The sequence below is a fragment of the Zophobas morio genome, unplaced genomic scaffold (assembly GCF_036711695.1).
Source record: "Zophobas morio isolate AGI-343-1 ecotype UQ-CSIRO unplaced genomic scaffold, CSIRO_AGI_Zmor_V1 ptg000017l, whole genome shotgun sequence".
NCBI classification, from domain to species: domain Eukaryota; kingdom Metazoa; phylum Arthropoda; class Insecta; order Coleoptera; family Tenebrionidae; genus Zophobas; species Zophobas morio.
In genome coordinates this window covers 13,973,137-13,991,274 of record NW_026972122.1, presented here as the reverse complement: position 1 = coordinate 13,991,274, position 18,138 = coordinate 13,973,137, and the positions used below count along the sequence as shown (strand labels likewise).

Genomic DNA, 18,138 nt, shown 5'->3' with positions numbered 1-18,138 from the left:
AGGAGCAGGAAGAGCCATTTATGATCCCAGTAGAAAGCGCGGCATCAGGCGCTTTTTCGAACTATGTTCCCTCCTCTCGTTTTACCACCCTGGTTGCTGTGAACAGATTCATCGTAGTATCCGCTAGAGGGCGCTTAGAGTCTTAGTTGAAACTGAAAGTGTTTACATCGTTTTTATTCGTACGTTTTTCCACCCACTGTTTAAAACGTGTATAAGGGGCATCGTGTCGAAGGCGGTGCATGGGAGTTTTACCTCATTTAACTTTTAATTTGTTTTTTCTATGTTTCCACATTAATACGGTACGTCGGGATGCCGTGCTTACAATTATTGCATTTATTTCGAAATCACCGTCACCACGCCGTCAGATCTTATTTATTTATGAGGATGGTCTGAGACATTCTCGGACTCAGTGATAAAAAATGAATCTATCACTTTGAATTTTTGGGACGCTAAAGGAATTTTACTTATTGATTACCTGAAAAAAGGTAAAACAATAACGGGGGAATATTATTATTACTAGATAGATAGATTAGATAAAAAAATTCGGGGAAAAAGACCCGGTTTATAGAAAAAAAATCATTTTTCATCAAGACAATGCACCTGTGCACAAAAGTGTTATTGCAATGGGAAAATTGAGAGATTTAAAGTACGACTTGTTGGGACATGCACCTTATTCACCAGATTTGGCTCCCTCGGACTTCCATCTATTCCCAAAATTCAAAAAATTCCTAGGTGGGCAGCGTTTTGGGTCTAATTTTGAAGCGATTTGAGCTGTTGAGGCTTATTTTGCAGACCTTCCAGAAAACCATTGTAGGGAGGGTATAATGGCATTGGAGCATGGGTGGTTTAAGTGCATTACGCTCCAGGAAGATTATGTAGAAAAATAAAAATAGTTTCAAATTTATAAATCTGTTCTTTCATTGACAGGCGGCGAATTTCTCAGACCATCCTCGTACATTTAATTGTTACGTTCCGCAAGGTTGTAACCTTGCACCGCTCCAGAGCGCGACGCAAAAGATACTTCAGATAATAGTCCAATTACATGCATCGCCCTGTTCTAGGTTGTCTGGCAGGTGCCCATGATGTAGTGTGACTAGCGATGCTTTGAAATTCCCAAAAACGGTATTTACGAAAAAGCTAATGTGAACATAACAATTCCTCGAGTATTACTTCGTAGAGAAATACGTAAGCCTGAAGCCTGAATTGAACCATTAAGTTGTTGAATACTGAGGGCAGCCGGTTGATTTCAGCGCGGCGCAAAGTATACTGCGCCGACACTGAAAATATACAGCAACAACGTTCCTTTTGTATGCAATACATTTTTTTGATGATTTAACCCTTAAGTGCATACCGTATCATATATGATACATCTTCATTTTTAAACTAGTTGACCCATCTATGCGATGTTATAAGAACTAAAACGTGTTACACATTTGATACAATTACCGTTCATGGCGCCAATTTAAAAAATTGTACGTTTGCGTTTGTTTTTACATTTTTTTACCTTACTGGAACGTGCAATGGCTGCCGCATCACAGTTGACAATGTTTGTAAACTAATTGTGGTTCCACGTAACAAAGAAATAAATTTTTAAAATTGTTTCCGATTAACGGTAGGTATATACATTTCAAAAACCCATTTTATGGACTATTCTACGGGCAAACAACTCTGCCACCAACGTTTTTTGACTTGTTACATAAATGATACATTGCGTACTAAGGCAAAATTGTCTTCTTCTTTAGATGAGTCGGTGGTACGAAAAATTTAAAAATTAAAAAATTTAGAATTAATTGAAATGCCTATGGAAAGTGAAGATGAATATGAAAACGACAGTGACGACGAATGGGAACCAAATAGAGACGACTATTTGGATAATTCTCAAGATCATGAAGACTCTGTCACCGGAAGTAATGTTGATGATACTACTGCAGATGATGATATAAGCGAAGGGCCAGAAGATTTGAATGATCAAACAACATCAGCAACTACTTCTAGAAAAAACACTAACACAAGATGACATCAAAAAAGAAATATTATTTGGAAACGAGGCAACCTAACGTTTTCTGATACTGAAAAAACATTTTTGGGAAATGAGAATCTTCCATCCGAAATAATTAAACTAGAAACTCCATACCAATTTTTTCAATAGTTTTTTGGGGATGACTTATTGGAAGAAATTGCTCGAAATCTTCTACACATAGCACTCAAAGTAACCTCAACAAACCAGAACATGTAACTAAAGAAGACATTCAAAAATTTATTGGTATATGCATTTTTACTTCTATTTCATACTGCACAAATGTAAGGGACTACTGGGGAGAAATTACGGGTTCAAAAACTTGGATCAGCTCTACATTTCAACGACAATACAGAACAAGTTCCACGTGGACTGCCTGGACACCACAAAATTTTTAAAATTCGTCCAGTGGTAAACTACTTACAACGAAAATTTTTGTCGGTACTTGTGGAAGAGAGTTTATCAGTAGATGAGCAGATTTGTGCAACTAAAACTAGACATCACCTGAAGGAGTATTTACCTAATAAACCTCACAAATGGGGATATAAACTATTTTTTTTTATGTGGAGTGTCTGGATATGCATATAAATTTGAGATATATACGGGCCATGAAAATGATCCGAATACACGACCGATTGCCGAACCCGACTTAGGAGCAAGCGCTAATATTGTCCTTCGCTTAGACCGAGATATACCAAAATTTCAAAGAGATAAACTTTATTTTGATAATTTTTACACCTCTTTAGATCTTGTGATATACCTTCACAAACAAGAAATTTTACCTTTAGGGACAATAAAGGCGTAACAGAATACCCAACTGTAAATTACCATCGGAAATTCAACTCAAAAAAAAAATCTAGAGGTACCTCGGTAGAATATGTGACAGATGTTGAATCTGTGGAAGTACCATCTTTAGCATGGAACGACAACAAAATCGTACACTTGATGTCCTCATTTTGTGGTCAACTTCCTGAAACCCCAGTCAAAAGATTTGATAGAAAAACGAAAGAGCATATAGAAATAAACTGCCCTCAAATAATAAAAATTTACAATAAACATATGGGTGGCGTCGACGCGTTGGATAGCCACATTGGACGTCACAGGATTAAAATTAAATCTAAGAAATGGTATCTGCGAATATTTTATCATTTGGTTTAGCTGTGGTCAATGCTTGGCTATTTTATAAAAGAAGTGGGAAAGTAAAGACAATACAACCCAGTAACCAAAAAAAATTTAGAAGTGAAATCACACAGTGCCTATGCAGATTAGACAAATCTTCAGCCAAAAGAGGCCGTCCAAGCGGAGGGATTCAAGAGTCTCTGGGACTAAAGAAAAAAAGAAATCCAGCTGCTATAATTCCACCTCTCGACGTCAGGACCAACAAAATTGACCACTGGCCGGAATGGATAGAAAACAGAGGACGATGCAAATTTCCTGGCTGCAAAGGGTTAACTTATGTGCATTGCAACAAATGTAGAGTAAATCTCTGCTTCAATCAAAAATCGAATTGTTTTAAAACGTATCATATCAAATGAATTTTTGTATTTAAATGCATAATGTATCACATTTGCACATTTTTTAGTTTTTTCATATAAAAAATATTTGATAGAATTTTTTAAATATTTTTTTCATTATTGTTCTCGAGTTTGTAAACGGATTACATTTTTTTTTGAAGAAAATAAAAATTCATGCATTTAAGGGTTTTAAGCTAGTTATATTTGACAGCGGATCATATCCACTATAAACTGCAATTTAAAAACCGGACAAGCGGTTCTTAGCTACCCTTCTTCTGGTTGAATAAAAGCGACGCATGGCAAGCTGGTAGGAACAGCTTGGCCAACCCCTCGTAATGACATTGTAAAATTTTATTGTATACAAATACCAAGTATTTCTGTAATGACAGTAACTCCATGAACCGCGTGGAGACGCCACCCATGTCTAGTCCAATACATTGTAGAAACAAAATACCGGGGCATTTTTTTATCTCTGAACATATAAAGGTAGCTATGGTCTAAATCCCTGTGTTCAGTTTTAAAAAACAAAAATCAACGCAACGAAAATACAATAGGACACCTTGAATAACCTTTTTATTTATTAACTAAAAGTAATAAGTGATATTAAATTTGCAAAGAGAGAATAACAGCCCACGTGCATACGTAAGTTCACTGTTTAAAAAAAGTAATGGAAGAAGGTATATTGCAGAAATACCATTTAACTTTTTTATTTTGCATATTTGGCAGGTTTTTTATAGACAAAAAATGTAAGGAATTAGCTTTATTAGCTTCACTATTAAATATTCTTAATTTATTGAATTTTTCATAAATGAAAAAATTATGCGAGTTATCTCCTTTTAGCTGACTCAGCCTGTACATATACTGTATTTTGTAGAGATTGAATTTTCTTCTACATATTGCATAACTTGTTTAACTTCTTTTCTTCATTAATTAAAACATCGTTTCTTCGATTTCTTTAGTGGTGATTTAACGGACTGAATATTTATATTTTTGTAAAATATGTAGTTGACAATAGTGTTTTTTTTAATCAAGTAGGCAGACGTAACATTGGTTGCAAACTTTCAACTATTGATGTATGTTTTTTAAAACTGAACATAGGGATTAAGCTCATACGTCTTTTCATATGTTCAAAGTAAAACAATGTTCCGGTATATAGGTACACCATATATGATTTTGTAAAAAAAAATCGGTTGTCTGTAAAGTCGGTTTACTGACGATAGTTGAACGTGACAACGTCTTAAGAAAATACTGATGGAATGGTAGCATTTTTCAAAAGAAAATTTTAATTTCATTTGTTTAATAGATTTGTATGTATATAGAGAAGGAGGTAATTAGAAATCACAATGAAATTGATCAAGTTAGATTTATTTATACGCATAAATACAATTATGTCAATTTTTTTTTACAATTTAATAGTTTTTACAAGTATAAATGTGCGTTGAGCAATTGTTTTACAACTGTTAAACATGTGTAATATTTAATTTCTTACAATCTGTGTTATTCTGTTGAGAATAGGACGATGATAGGAAAAGTAGGAAATGAAAGGGAGTGTTTCGAGTTTAATGTGTCTTGAAAAAGTCAAATCGATGGTGGTGCCTCCTAGTGTTGTTGAGTTATTAACGTCTGATGCACAATCGACATTAAACATGTCTTTCATGAATTTGATGAATGTTTCGTCATTTTTCACATTTGTGTTGAAGTCGCCACAAAGAAGAATTGGTATATCGGTATCAACTTCCATGATGGGATGTACATAGTGGCTGTTATAAACATACGGAAGAAGGAGAGAGACGGATGGCGAACGCTGCCGAACGCGAAGGCCGATTGTGCCTCTTTGTCGCTCGTTCCGCGTTCTCGCTTGCACTTCAAGCCTTACATGGAACGCCTCAGAGCGAGGTAACGCCGCATGAGTCATGTTTTTTCGTGCGTGCAGCCGGCTCAATCGAATTATAAGACGTTGTCACGTCAAAATGAACACATGATTACCACTTAACTACTTATTGTTTATTGTCTGCTGTTACATTTTTGTAATTTTGTTTTTCTTGCAGTGCTAATACTTAAGAGTAACGAAGCCGACGAAAGGTATTTTTGACTTATTAGAGTTGCAATGCAGACTACATTTTATTTGCAGGTATAGATCTGGTTTGAGTACTGTGCAGCTCCACCACGACAAAAGCTAAAGTCAAAACAGAAATAAATATTTATTACGTTGAAAAAGTATAATTTTTAATTCCTTAGGTGATAGTAATTTCAATTTTTTTCATTTTTTTTTATGAAATAAATTATTAGGAATATAACAACCATGACTGTTGAAACAAAAAAAAAAAATTATGAGCTAAAGAGGGGTAATTAATAACGGTTTTGCGTTTCCATATTAACTAGCAAAACTTTTTTTCCACACAAAAACCTTGAAAACTGACATCGTTGGTCTTCACGGGTTAATTATTAGAATGCGAATTAATCGATCTCAAAATGAATCGGCTAAAAAAGTGTGTGATCGAGTATTCAAATAAAGGTCCGAAGTCAAGACCCACACGTGGTCTTGGTAATTCTCATTAAAACGACGTTATTGAAATTATTGTATTAAAAACTGGTTGCAAATGAGCAAATGTAAACAAAAAATGCAGCACCTTAAGTTCTTGCTACTTGTTTTGACAGGGTGATTATACCTAAGTTTACATTTGAACCCCTAAATATGTGTAGATGACGCATATTTTGTCGTATTTCTCCCATATAGTTAAATTTACCCATTTATTCTCAGATAGTTTGTAACCACAGATACAAACGTCGGGAACTAAGTTAATTGACAGAAAACGGAAGCAGAATGGAAAATGTAAGTAAGGCAAATGATTCATCAAGTCATTCGCCCTACTTGTATATTTTGGAGGCTTTAGTTAGTTAAAGCTTCCAAAATGTCTACAATTTTATACTTTACAGTTTATAGCCGATTAAAACGTTTTCGAGCAAAAAAAACACTCAATTCTAGAAACGTTTGTGAAAAAGAATAAGATAGAAATTCTATTTAAAGAATTCTTTTGTAATTTAATAACCTGGCAGGTCCACCGTTACATGCCTACGTCGATGCCTTAACGACTGGTCATTATCATTAGAAAGAAACGAGCCAACGGATGTCATTTATTGTACTTATTGGAAGTATTGCAATCGAGTCCTTCGACCGACTCTCTACTTTTACGTTTTCTCCACTTTTCATAACCTCTACAGTACGAAGAAATAGGTCTCCCGTTTCCGTCTGTCTGTCCGTCTGTCTGCCGTCCCGGATTTTTTTGAAACTGTACTATCTCTCCGACTTAGTGAAACAATAAAAAATTTATAAGACCACATACACATTAATAAATAGCCAGAAATTCAACAGACGCAATATTTCCATTTGATATCTATAAAAATGTGTTATCAGTCGCGTGGTGTAAGGTCACGATCAGAGGTGTTCGTTTTTCTTAAATTGTAAGATCTGTGATTTGGTGAAACAATGAAAAAATCTGTAAGGTCGTTTATAATGCGTACATGCAGTAATCAGCAGTTGGCAATTAAGCAAACGTAAATTTCCATTGGGTATCTATAAATGTCGTATCAGTTGCGTGGTATACGGTCACGATCAGGGGTATTCTACGTAACACATTCATATGCAATTAATTTTCCATAAACAATAATAATTAAGGCAAGTTAAAATGGTGGATATCTGTATTCATACACTATACGCATACAAATAACCATGAGTTTCTTGCTGACCTTGCGGGAATATCTTCGGCACTTCGCTGTGTTTTCCTCAAGTCTTGGTTCCATTCAAGTTTAAGCAATGACCATACTCGCTGATATAGGTTTAGCTGTGTGCATTGTAGTGTTAGTGTTGTGGTTAACGCGACAATTTAACAAAAATAAAGAATATTACAAAGACATTCCAGGACCACCACCGCTTCCTATTTTAGGCAATGCTTTAGAATTCGGTTCAACAACAGGTAAAAACGTACGGTTGCGGCTATAGAAAACTGGACCTCTTTGACATAACAAAGTTTTGGTTATTATTATTTTTTTAACCTTTGTCAAAATTATTTCATTTGACAGACAAAATATTGATTAAATCCTATCTTTTATTTTACAATTTAGAAGTGTGTATCAAAACTAGTTGTCCATTTTTCTGTGGCCGCGATTGTACCTATTAGAAATTTGGCACAAGGTAAAAATATTTTAATTTTAGAACTGTTGCACACTTTACATAAGTATGAGAGAAAATACGGAGAAATATACAAAATACAAATTGGTCCAGTACGTAAATTCCTAATAGTATCTGACTACAAATTTTTAGAATGTATTTTGAGCAGCATAAAACTATTAACTAAATCCGATGATTATTATTTCTTGAAACCTTGGTTGGGAACCGGTTTGTTAACTAGCGATGGTACTATTGTGTAATTTTTCAATGTATATATTTCACTTATTAATTTTACAGGGGTAAAATGGAAAAAACATAGGAAAATTTTAACACCCGCTTTTCATTTTCAAATTTTAGAGGACTTTATTGGTGTATTTGAAACATGTGGCACAAAGTTAGTGGAAAAGTTACAAGGAGAAATAGGAAAATCAACTGTTGATGTTTATCCTTACGTAACTTTATGTACTTTGGACATAATTTGCGGTAAATATTTTAATTATGCACCAATCAATTTAATTAACATTTGTTAAATCACTTGTCAGAGAGTACAATGGGAGTGACGATAAACGCTCAAGATGATGACCAGTCTGAATATGTCCAAAGCGTTAAAGCTATGACACGCATTCTTGTCGAAAGAAGTCTCTCCCCACTGCAGATGTACGATTTCCTATATCCTTTGACGAAAAACTATTACTCACAAAAAAAAGCATTGAAAATTTTACATGAAAAATCGAATACTATTATTACACAAAAATTAGAAAAGTTACAAAATAAAGAGACCAATACGGTCGAAGATGATGAATTCGAAATTAAGAAACGAAAAACTTTTTTGGATATACTTTTGAGCGCACAAGTAGATGGAAGACCTCTAACTCAAGAAGAAATAAGAGAAGAAGTAGATACTTTTATGTTTGAAGCAAGTAATTAGTGATGAACTGTGTGACAGATTTACAAAAATTATTATATTACAGGGCCACGATACTACAGCGTCAGCAATAAGTTTCACATTATTCTGTTTAGCAAATCATGAGCACGTTCAGGTACAGTAAAAGTTAAATAAGTGTATATTCCATCAAAGCAATTTTTAACTTTTGCCGCCTGCTAAAAATTTTACCATTTACAATTAGCTTCAAGTTTCAAAAAAATTGCTTTTAAACTAAAAATTGTGGTATTATGATAGACAATCATTTGTAAATACTTTGTATTTAACGATACGCTGTTAATAAATTTTATTTAGTCTGTTCTCTTCTAGGAAAAAGTATTTATCGAACAACAGGAAATATTTAATAGTAAACAACAATCTGCTACTACGTATGCAGATTTACAAAATATGAAATATTTGGAGCAAGTTATTAAGGAAAGTTTGAGATTATATCCATCGGTGCCTTTATATGGTAGGGAAACGTCGGACGAAGTGGACTATGGTATGGTTTTAAATGGGTTGTTAAACAGAGTTGTAGGAATAAATTTATTTATTTGTTCCGCAGATGGCATTAAGGTCCCTCAGGGGGATACATTTATGATATTTGCCTATGGTATTCACAGAAATCCCAAGTACTTTAAAAACCCTGAAATGTTTGATCCTGACAGATTTGCTGATATAGATGGAAAATTACCCTATGCCTATATACCATTTAGTGCTGGACCTAGGAACTGTATTGGTAAGCAAAAGACTTCTCTTAGCGTGTTTATCACATGCACTGAAATATTGTATCATACAGAGTGTAAAACTTAACAGGGAAATTCCTGTGGATACTTAAAAAAGATGCAGAAATAGGTTTTAAAATGATAACATAGAATATAAAAGCAGTAACAGTAAAATTTACTTAAGTTTTTATGTTGCTAGAAGTATTTTTTAGAGTAGCTTTTACACACAGCTTCGCTAGGGTGAATTTCACAATTAGGACACATTATTTTTCATCCTCTGATAGGGTTAACATAAATACTCATTTCCCTCGCACTCCCACAAACCCGTCTAACTTAAAAACTCACGAGACATACAAATTTCATCCCTTATTTTAGACCCTTAGGGGTGGAATTTATAAAAATCCTTTCTTAGTGGGTGTTTACATTACAAAAGGAACCTACTGTCGAAATTTCATGTTTCTAGCTTCAGTAGTTTAGGCCCTGTGCTACAGACATTTCTTTAACATTAGTTCAACAAGTCATGCTCTCCTCTGTCATTCTGCCTCCATAGTCCCATCTTACTTTGACCTCCACTGTATGTATTTGAAGTCTTTGGTCAGAAACATAAACACAAACAGTGTTCACAGAATTAAAAGTTTTGTTTACACTTTACTAATAATAATGCTTTATTCGCGGCTGAATCATTTTACAAAGTAGGTAGTTGAAGTCACATATTTATAATAATAGATCATTATGTTTAAAGACATAACACGAAACGTTAAGGAATTCAATATAACGCGATATTATATATATATACTTATTATTATTAGCAAAGTTAAATTTTCTTGGGACTATAAAATTAGATCCATAAACAGTTCTGTGACAAGATACATTGAATAACATTGGATTTTGTGACAAAAGCTTTGACATTTATTAGAAAACAATGTACTTTCTAGGATCGTTAAGAGCCCTAATTGTTATATCAAGAATCATTAAAAGATTTCATTTCAACAATAATTTCCTTCTATTTATTGGTTTCTCTTCCATGGTATTAATTATTATTATATCAGTGATAAATGATAACGGGAGATTTATTTTGAAACGATCGAGTTGCTCCTGCTAGTAATGTTGGTTGCATAATCATACCGTGGTTGTAGGATGAAGCAGCAATAGCGCAACAGTTTTAAAATATTAAATGAAACATAAATAGAAACAAAATATAATGCTCAGATAACATTCACTAGCTTGCAGTGAATGTAAAAATATAATTGAGAGCAAATAAATATACAAGCCGTTTCACCTGAAGTGGCCGATCACATTACTTCAAAACGTTATAGAAAATAAGTTCTACAATGAAAAATCTACGAAAATGCTAAACAATTGTAGATTAGATATGTATAAAAATATGTCGAAATTCGATCCTATTCCATTATACCGTATTTTTTACAGAATTTGCAGAAATAATTACTCATATTAAAAATAAGGTGCAACTTTGTAAAGAAAGGTCAAAATCTAGTACTTGTATCTTATAATAGTCTGTCGAACCTCGAACCAAATCAGAACCATTTTAAAAGATAAATTTCCTGACAGTTAATTGCTTTATAGCAGTACTACTGGTAGTATTAAGTTAAATGTCGTGTATCAAAATTTAACATAATTAATAAGAAATAGCACTTTTCCCACGTCACTAATTGTGTTAATTGTCTTTACTATTTAATATACAAGGTTATTCACGAGAAGCTCCATACCTAAAAGATTCAAGACTCAACCAAAAATACAATTTTAAAGTCATCTTTGATATATCATACCATTAAAAAAAATTGGTCGAAAGTTGTTTCGACAGAACTTCCCTGGCACCTAAAGTACACTGAAACATCCAGCATTTTCCAGTTGAGTTTTTTCTTTATACTATTTTGTGATGACGTCATCAACATGTTTGCAAAGACACGTATATCAACTTGCATTGGTGCAGTGTAATACTAAAAATAACAGTATTGTATTTCCAAAATGTTTTGGGAAAATGGAGTGAACCGTTCCTGATTTAATCAATAAAACATACTGTCTCATTCATTAATTTTTTTGAGCCACCTGTTTAAGCAAATCTAAAAAAAATGAATGCAACGATAAATTACAAGTAAAAACACATTTTGGGGTAGAATTTTTTCGGCAAAATTTTGAGTTGACAACATCAATTTTTTTGAACGAAATTAACAGGTATATTTTGATTAACAATCCTGCAATAAATTTAAAACGTCAGCAAGATTTCAAAGTATTCAGTTTTGCAATTCTTGATTTAATCAATAAAATAAATTGGCTCAGTTATTAATTTTTTGTGACACCCTGTATAAGCAAATCTAAAAAATATGAATGCAGTGGTAAATCACAAGTATAGACTCATCATATTTTGCACATTTAAGATTGCATTTGAGGTGACGTCATAAATTTTTTGGGGGATAAACAAATACATTTTGATGAAAAATTCACTGTTTATGATAACTTTAAAACATTTGCATGATTTCAGAGTATTCGGTTTTGCAGAATCAAAATTAAATTGCAAAATGTTGTTTTATAATTTTGATCTTTTTTCCAAAAATCTGGACGTTTCGGGTAAAAACTCAACACGGAGTCATAAACTACATGTGGAGGACTATGTTTTTTTATACAATTTAAAACCCATTTAATGTACTAAATAAATAAATATAATACAGTTTAATAAAAGTGTAAAGGTGCAGTCTGGATTCCTTAAATCTGATTTTAGCCGCATTATATTGATCAGTGAAGAAAGTGTACCTCCTACGGTTACACAGCAGGGGCTAAAATGAGACATTTTGGTTTATAAGTACTTATACCTAGTTACAAAACTGCTAGATATGTTGTTGCTGCACTTATATAATTTTAACTGTGTTTTCTATTTTTAAGGCCAAAAGTTCGCAATGCTGGAAATGAAATGCACAATTTCCAAAATACTTCGGAAATTCAAGTTAAAACCGTCTACTCCAGAACATACTTTGATATTGGCTGCGGAGTCAGTGTTGAAATCAGCAAATGGTGTAAAAATTAGTTTAGATTTAAGGCAGTAGCATTTTTAAAAAGGAAGTAAAAATTTGTAATGGGCATGGGATTTTGTACACATTCTTTTTATTAAGGTACCTTTGTTGACTTAGGAAGTTTATATGGCTGATACATATATAAATGATTCCTTTGTTAAAATATTATTTATTTAATTGTTGCAATATTTTGTAATAAGTATAATCACTTCAACAAACTAGCAAAATTAAGACGAACAAGGAGTAATTGTATAGATTTAAAAAAATATCCTAATCACATTATTCAAGCTACAAAAAATTGATAGACGTTAGATTTTTGTTAATTTTGGGTCTTTTTAAAAATTACTACATTTTTTAAATAAGTCTCAGTAATTTTGCTGTCTTTAAAATTAGGTGAGCACGCGGAAACTGTTCATCATCAATAAATTTTGTTTTTGAAGTAGGCATAAAAATTTCAAAAACATTTTGATATTTTAACAAATTTTGATAATCAGTCTCTTTAAGGTATTTTCTGTGTATAAATAGAGAACACGTAGACAAATAAACTTAAATTGTCACCAGTGAATAATTTAGATTCGTCAGTCAACCGAAAAAATTGTAAAATTATTTCATGACGAATTCTGCACCACACATCCTCATTTGTTAATGATCTAATGTTTTTTTTTAATATTTAATTTGCATTATTCTTCTTGTTCAAGAATAAACTCACACTAGGTATACGTTCGGGTTTTAAATTTACAGTTATATTCATTTACATATGTAATTAATAATTTTACGATTAATTAGCACAGATCTAACACAGGAAAATGAAATTCAGGACATAATATTCTATTTAAATAATAAAGGTAGCTGAAAAATTTAAAATAGGCAAAATTATATTATATATTCTTGAAGATAAAAATTTATGACAATTTTTACAAGATTTTTTGAGATAAAATCGAAGCGGATAATTTGTTTTTTTATCATGATTTTATACAAGATGTTATGTGATAATTTCAAAAGAATATTGACTGGAAAATGATCATCATCATCTAAGAAATTATCAGAAGGGCACCCAAGTTGATTGGAGAAACATCTCGAAGTAAATATGAAACAAACGTCAGCAGAATATTATATACCAGATTTCCAACACAGATTGAATACAGTATTCATATAAGAAATTACTTGAAGATTTTTTATGACAATTCCAAGATATAGTTGAGTGTGATATTTCAGTTAAATAATCAAAAGATAAAATAAATAATCAATAGATTTCATTAGCGAATTCAGATCCAAAATTGATTACATATTTTAGAACAAAAGGAATATCCCAAAATTGTCAAAACAAAGTTATAAAGTATTTATTTGTTGTACAATTATAAATAATGTTTTTATTTTTAAGTTTTTCACATCCATACCATCATGCGATGTAGAACTTAACGTACTTGGAAATGATGAGTTGGCAAAAATAAAACAACAGCGTCAGAAAAGCATAATTTAAATACTGTTTGAGTTTTCTTGCTTACTTACCATGCAAGTCACCTAATTATATAATAAGGTAGTCCGTTGTCTTTCCATAAAAAAGTTGTATAATGATACTCCTAATATTAGTTTGAAAATGAATCTGGTTGGAAGCGAACATTTTTAATGTAGTAAAAATGTTAGCAAATATCTTTTCGAAACTGTTTTGTATATCTTAACACTTTCATCAAACAAATATCAAAAAAAAAGCATAATAACTAATAATAATAAACATTTGCTAAAATATTAATTTATATGTCTGATTTTTTATATTGTCATTATCGAATTATTTTTCGTCTTCCAGTATTAAGTAGAGTATGTTTGATCTAAAGATCCGAATTTAAATAGAAAAAAATGGACCTAGTTTATTCACTGATAATTTAACAACTTTATTTGTTTACGCGTTCTCTGTATATTTAAAGAAACGTTTTTGAAGAAACTGAAAATCAAAATTTGTTAAAGTATCCATCAGTCCTCACAATTTTATCAGACTTAAAAAAAGGAATTTATTCATGGTGGAACTGTTTCCACAGTACGGACCCTAACTTCAAAGAGACCTAAATTACTCTGATTTATTTAAGAACTCTATTAATTGTTAAAACAGGTCGAAATTAAATACAATCCAGGAAAATAAAAAAAATCTACACGAATACTTCTTGAACTACAACTGGTATTCACATTCTTCTCACATATTGTATTTGCCATTTCTATTGAAATAGCACCTGTTGATTTTGTTTAAAATTTAGCAATTGGTATCAGCTTTCAGTTGATTGACGACGGCTTTTAGTTAGAAAATTGTCTGAATATGAACGTTGCCAAATTTACGATTAACAAGTGGTGTTTCAATAGAAATGGCAAAGGCTATAGTTCATAATTTTGTTAAAATTAATTGTTTAGAGGTTGTACATATCTGTTAATGGTTTTGTTATGATTTGCTATTAGGTTTAGATTTATTTTTGTTATCTACTTTATGTATTTAGGTAATATTTAAAACCAAACTTGTTTATTTATTTATGGCCTTTTTGTTAATAAACTGGTGCCATTTTTTCTTTAACTACTCCTTGTTCACACTGTTCTTTTTCTCCCAATTTTATGCTACGGTGTCTAAACTCGAAGGACCATGATAGGAAAACAATAATCCTCAGTGGCGAGTAAGACTAATAATAATTTGGTTCATAAGATGACCTTTCTTCTCAAATGAGGGATTTGGAAAAGCCAAAATCATAAAACCAAATTTACGTAGCAGGGACCCATTGTTATGCAATCAAATACCTCCACAAAGACGGTCATAATAGGAGTAATACACCTAAACTCGACCGTAGGGGTGCATCTTTAACTTGAAGTATAAAGGGTAAAGATCCAACCTTGCGGTCTGGTTTACAAAAAAAGTTTTTATAGATATTTAATTGATCTAGATAAAATACTCGTATATGTGACCAATAAGTTATTTGTAGAATTGTAGACAATGTTATATTGTTACATAGCAGCATTTTTCTTTCTAACTGTAGTCAAATAATTTAGTATTGTTGGCAACTCTGCATTTGATTGTGAATAGTGAGTGAATTTTTTTGTTTTTCTTTGGGCTTCGTGTAACGTGTGCTGATCAACTCCACCCCACAATTTTTTCCTATTTATGGAAGGCCAGAATTTAATCTAACCCATTAAATGCCAGATTTATTAAAGTAATTTTAATGTCCTTCCTTCCGAAGTAAAGGGATGATCATGATTTTGAGTACATTTTGTTTCTTCAGAACTGCATAAATCACAATACCGGTATGTGTACCTAACACAGTGATTGCCTGATCCTACCAAGGAAGACTACATTGTAACTCTTGGGAATTAATGAGGTTATAGTAGCCTGCATAGATATTGTAGCCGTCCATAGAGTCGAAATTTGCGAATAAAAACTGCACGCGCCGCATCACACAGGGGTGTATTTAAGGCCGATTGCACAAAATCTTAGAGTCACTGTAATCTTACTATTTTCTATCTACGACAAACGATTTGTCACACAGCTACGAAACCGAGAAAGATGGAAGTTTGAAAATGTATTTCAACAAGTGTAATAACCGTTTGGTGCAACGGAATTGGTTCAAGCAAAGTAAAATATGACAGGAAACAAACACTCCACGTGGACTAGTTTATAGCCGTGTTTGCTGCTAAGATGACCAGATTTTTCGCTCCACCTACCTCCGCAATGATGAATATACCATACCACAACTTGTGTACAGTGAACAGAGCTTCGTTTTTATTGACGAGATTGAGCTAAGAAATGAAACAGATTATATCATAGCGGAAAAGATGACATTTAATATTAAATACGTCTCTGTGCAACGTGTGCCAGAGTGACGTCAGAAGTTGCAAGCCACCGTCGGCTCCGTTTAAACCGGTTTTATTTTATTTTTATTCGCAAATTTCGACTCTATGGACGGCTACAATATCTATGCAGGCTACTATACCAAAGTTTAGAAGTGATTCCGAATTGAAACCAAGCAAGTAGAAGTGAAAACGTTCAAACAGTCATAATGAGTATGCGAGACTCCGCGACATATTCAAAAATAATTACCTACATGGTTATAGATTTAGAAGAAGAGACATTCTGCGTTAGTTTCCATTTTTTGCCAGCTGTAGCTTAGATTTTAGAATAAATTCTTGGATTCTGGAGTCATCTAAAAAAGCTTAAATTCAAAAATAGACACATGTTTTTCGTGAAATCTCTATAGAATGGATCTTTGTTTCATCAAATTTAGAACAGTCGGAGTATCCGCAAATCTTCTCCATTGTGAAAAAACGTATACTCCAAATGCTTGAGAGTGCTAGTCGTATTTTGTTATTTAATTGTAAATTAAAAAGTAAAGTCCTTGTGTTAAATAAAAAGAATTTGTGTTTTTGTAATACGCCTTAATCTTAACCTTGACGGCAGGACGTCGATAAATAAATACAAGTGAGTATGTTTTGCATATACTTTCCTCCTATCGTAGCAATAGGTGAATTTATAGCATTTCTAGATGAATTAGTTATAATAATAATATATATTATTATAATAATTAATAATGTTATTATTGAGTCCTCTTAGCAGGCTTACCAAAAGGTATAGTTGTATCTCTAATTTAAAAGAAACAGGTGAAGCGAGGAAGAATAAGATAATAGAAGACGTCTAGTGATAAGACGTTTTAGATTTCACAGCTTAAAATCGTGAGGCCATTTTCTTTTTAAATGCTATATTTCTTTATTTTTGATACTTTGCAATAAGTGAAAATGTCGACGCTGCTCTCTATTCTCTTGTAGCATTCCAGCATTTGGTATAAACTTGCAGCTCTCAGTGTATTGATCTTTGAAAATTTGTGCTCAAAAATCGTATTTTGTCCTAAGCTTTTCTTTGGAATTCTAACCTTTATCATTTCTACCAAACCTTCACACTTAAATTTGTAGTTTATAATTTTGTGTAAAAATCTAACATAAGCTAATTCGCTTCTGTCTACCAAGTTTTTAACGTCAAAGCGCTCATAAAGCATGCCATTCGAAATACCTCTAAGAGGGTAAACCCCATTTTGTTTATAAAGTGGGCTTCACACTACAGAGCAATATTCCAGTCGAGACCTTACATAACCAAAATAGAGAGACTCAGTAGTACAAACATCAAGAAAATCGCTAGAATTTCGAATGACAAATCCCAGGGATCTATATGCTAATTTAGAATCTGTCTAAGATCTTCAATAAAATAAGTTTGCTATCAAATGTTAAACCAAGATCACAATCAAACTCCGGTCTTTACAAAACATATCAATCCAAATTATAATCAAATAATAATCTTTTCTTGCTAAAAGTTTCAATAACACACTTGTCTCGATTCAGTAAGATGATTATTGATAGACCAGTTAGTTATACCGTGAGGTTTTTTTTTTCTCTGAACATAGGAACAATGTTAAGCTGGTTGCATACCTGCTTGTAATAGATTGACTTGGACTTTAACAACTGAACATAAATATCTAATCGAGATTTAAGATATGTCAAAGATATTGCCTTTGACGTTTGGCACTACTGTCTTCATGTTAAGGTATTGTAATAAACACAAGTTTATAGAACAGAAAATTTACGTTATTGACCTTTTTAAAAAGTTTCGTCAAAAATTTTACTGTAAATGTCATCGTTGACATGGCCTACTCCTCAATTATTACGAATCTTATGTGATCTTATGTTCAATATCACAAATTTAATAAAAACAACGTAAAATCTGAATTAAAGTAACTGGATGCAAATACACAA

At 32.4% G+C, this 18,138-nt stretch overlaps 2 protein-coding genes across 2 annotated transcripts; both read left to right on the top strand.

The window, feature by feature from the left end:
- The first annotated feature begins 1,795 nt into the window (after positions 1 to 1,795).
- On the top strand, positions 1,796 to 3,867 carry LOC135129959 (uncharacterized). Its single transcript, XM_064057229.1, has 5 exons — positions 1,796 to 1,981; positions 2,613 to 2,818; positions 2,878 to 3,144; positions 3,210 to 3,495; positions 3,796 to 3,867. The coding sequence occupies exons 1-5, from the start codon at positions 1,796 to 1,798 to the stop codon at positions 3,865 to 3,867; spliced, it is 1,017 nt and encodes a 338-aa protein (XP_063913299.1).
- A 3,162-nt stretch (positions 3,868 to 7,029) lies between these two features.
- LOC135130600 (cytochrome P450 4d2-like) lies at positions 7,030 to 14,897 on the top strand. Its single transcript, XM_064058005.1, has 8 exons — positions 7,030 to 7,505; positions 7,745 to 7,945; positions 7,997 to 8,182; positions 8,242 to 8,615; positions 8,671 to 8,739; positions 8,952 to 9,123; positions 9,187 to 9,360; positions 12,245 to 14,897. The coding sequence occupies exons 1-8, from the start codon at positions 7,346 to 7,348 to the stop codon at positions 12,403 to 12,405; spliced, it is 1,497 nt and encodes a 498-aa protein (XP_063914075.1). The 5' UTR covers positions 7,030 to 7,345; the 3' UTR covers positions 12,406 to 14,897.
- Positions 14,898 to 18,138: the final 3,241 nt, after the last annotated feature.

Excerpts from the sequence above, each read along its gene's own strand:
- LOC135130600 (XM_064058005.1), top strand. The coding sequence starts at position 7,346 with ATGACCATACTCGCTGATATAGGTTTAGCTGTGTGCATTGTAGTGTTA. Across the intron at positions 7,506-7,744 it reads AGAATTCGGTTCAACAACAG|AACTGTTGCACACTTTACAT; the intron begins GTAAAAACGTAC and ends TTTTAATTTTAG. Across the intron at positions 9,361-12,244 it reads TGGACCTAGGAACTGTATTG|GCCAAAAGTTCGCAATGCTG; the intron begins GTAAGCAAAAGA and ends TCTATTTTTAAG.
- LOC135129959 (XM_064057229.1), top strand. The coding sequence starts at position 1,796 with ATGCCTATGGAAAGTGAAGATGAATATGAAAACGACAGTGACGACGAA. Across the intron at positions 1,982-2,612 it reads TGAATGATCAAACAACATCA|ATATATACGGGCCATGAAAA; the intron begins GCAACTACTTCT and ends TATAAATTTGAG. Across the intron at positions 3,496-3,795 it reads TGCATTGCAACAAATGTAGA|CTACCCTTCTTCTGGTTGAA; the intron begins GTAAATCTCTGC and ends AGCGGTTCTTAG.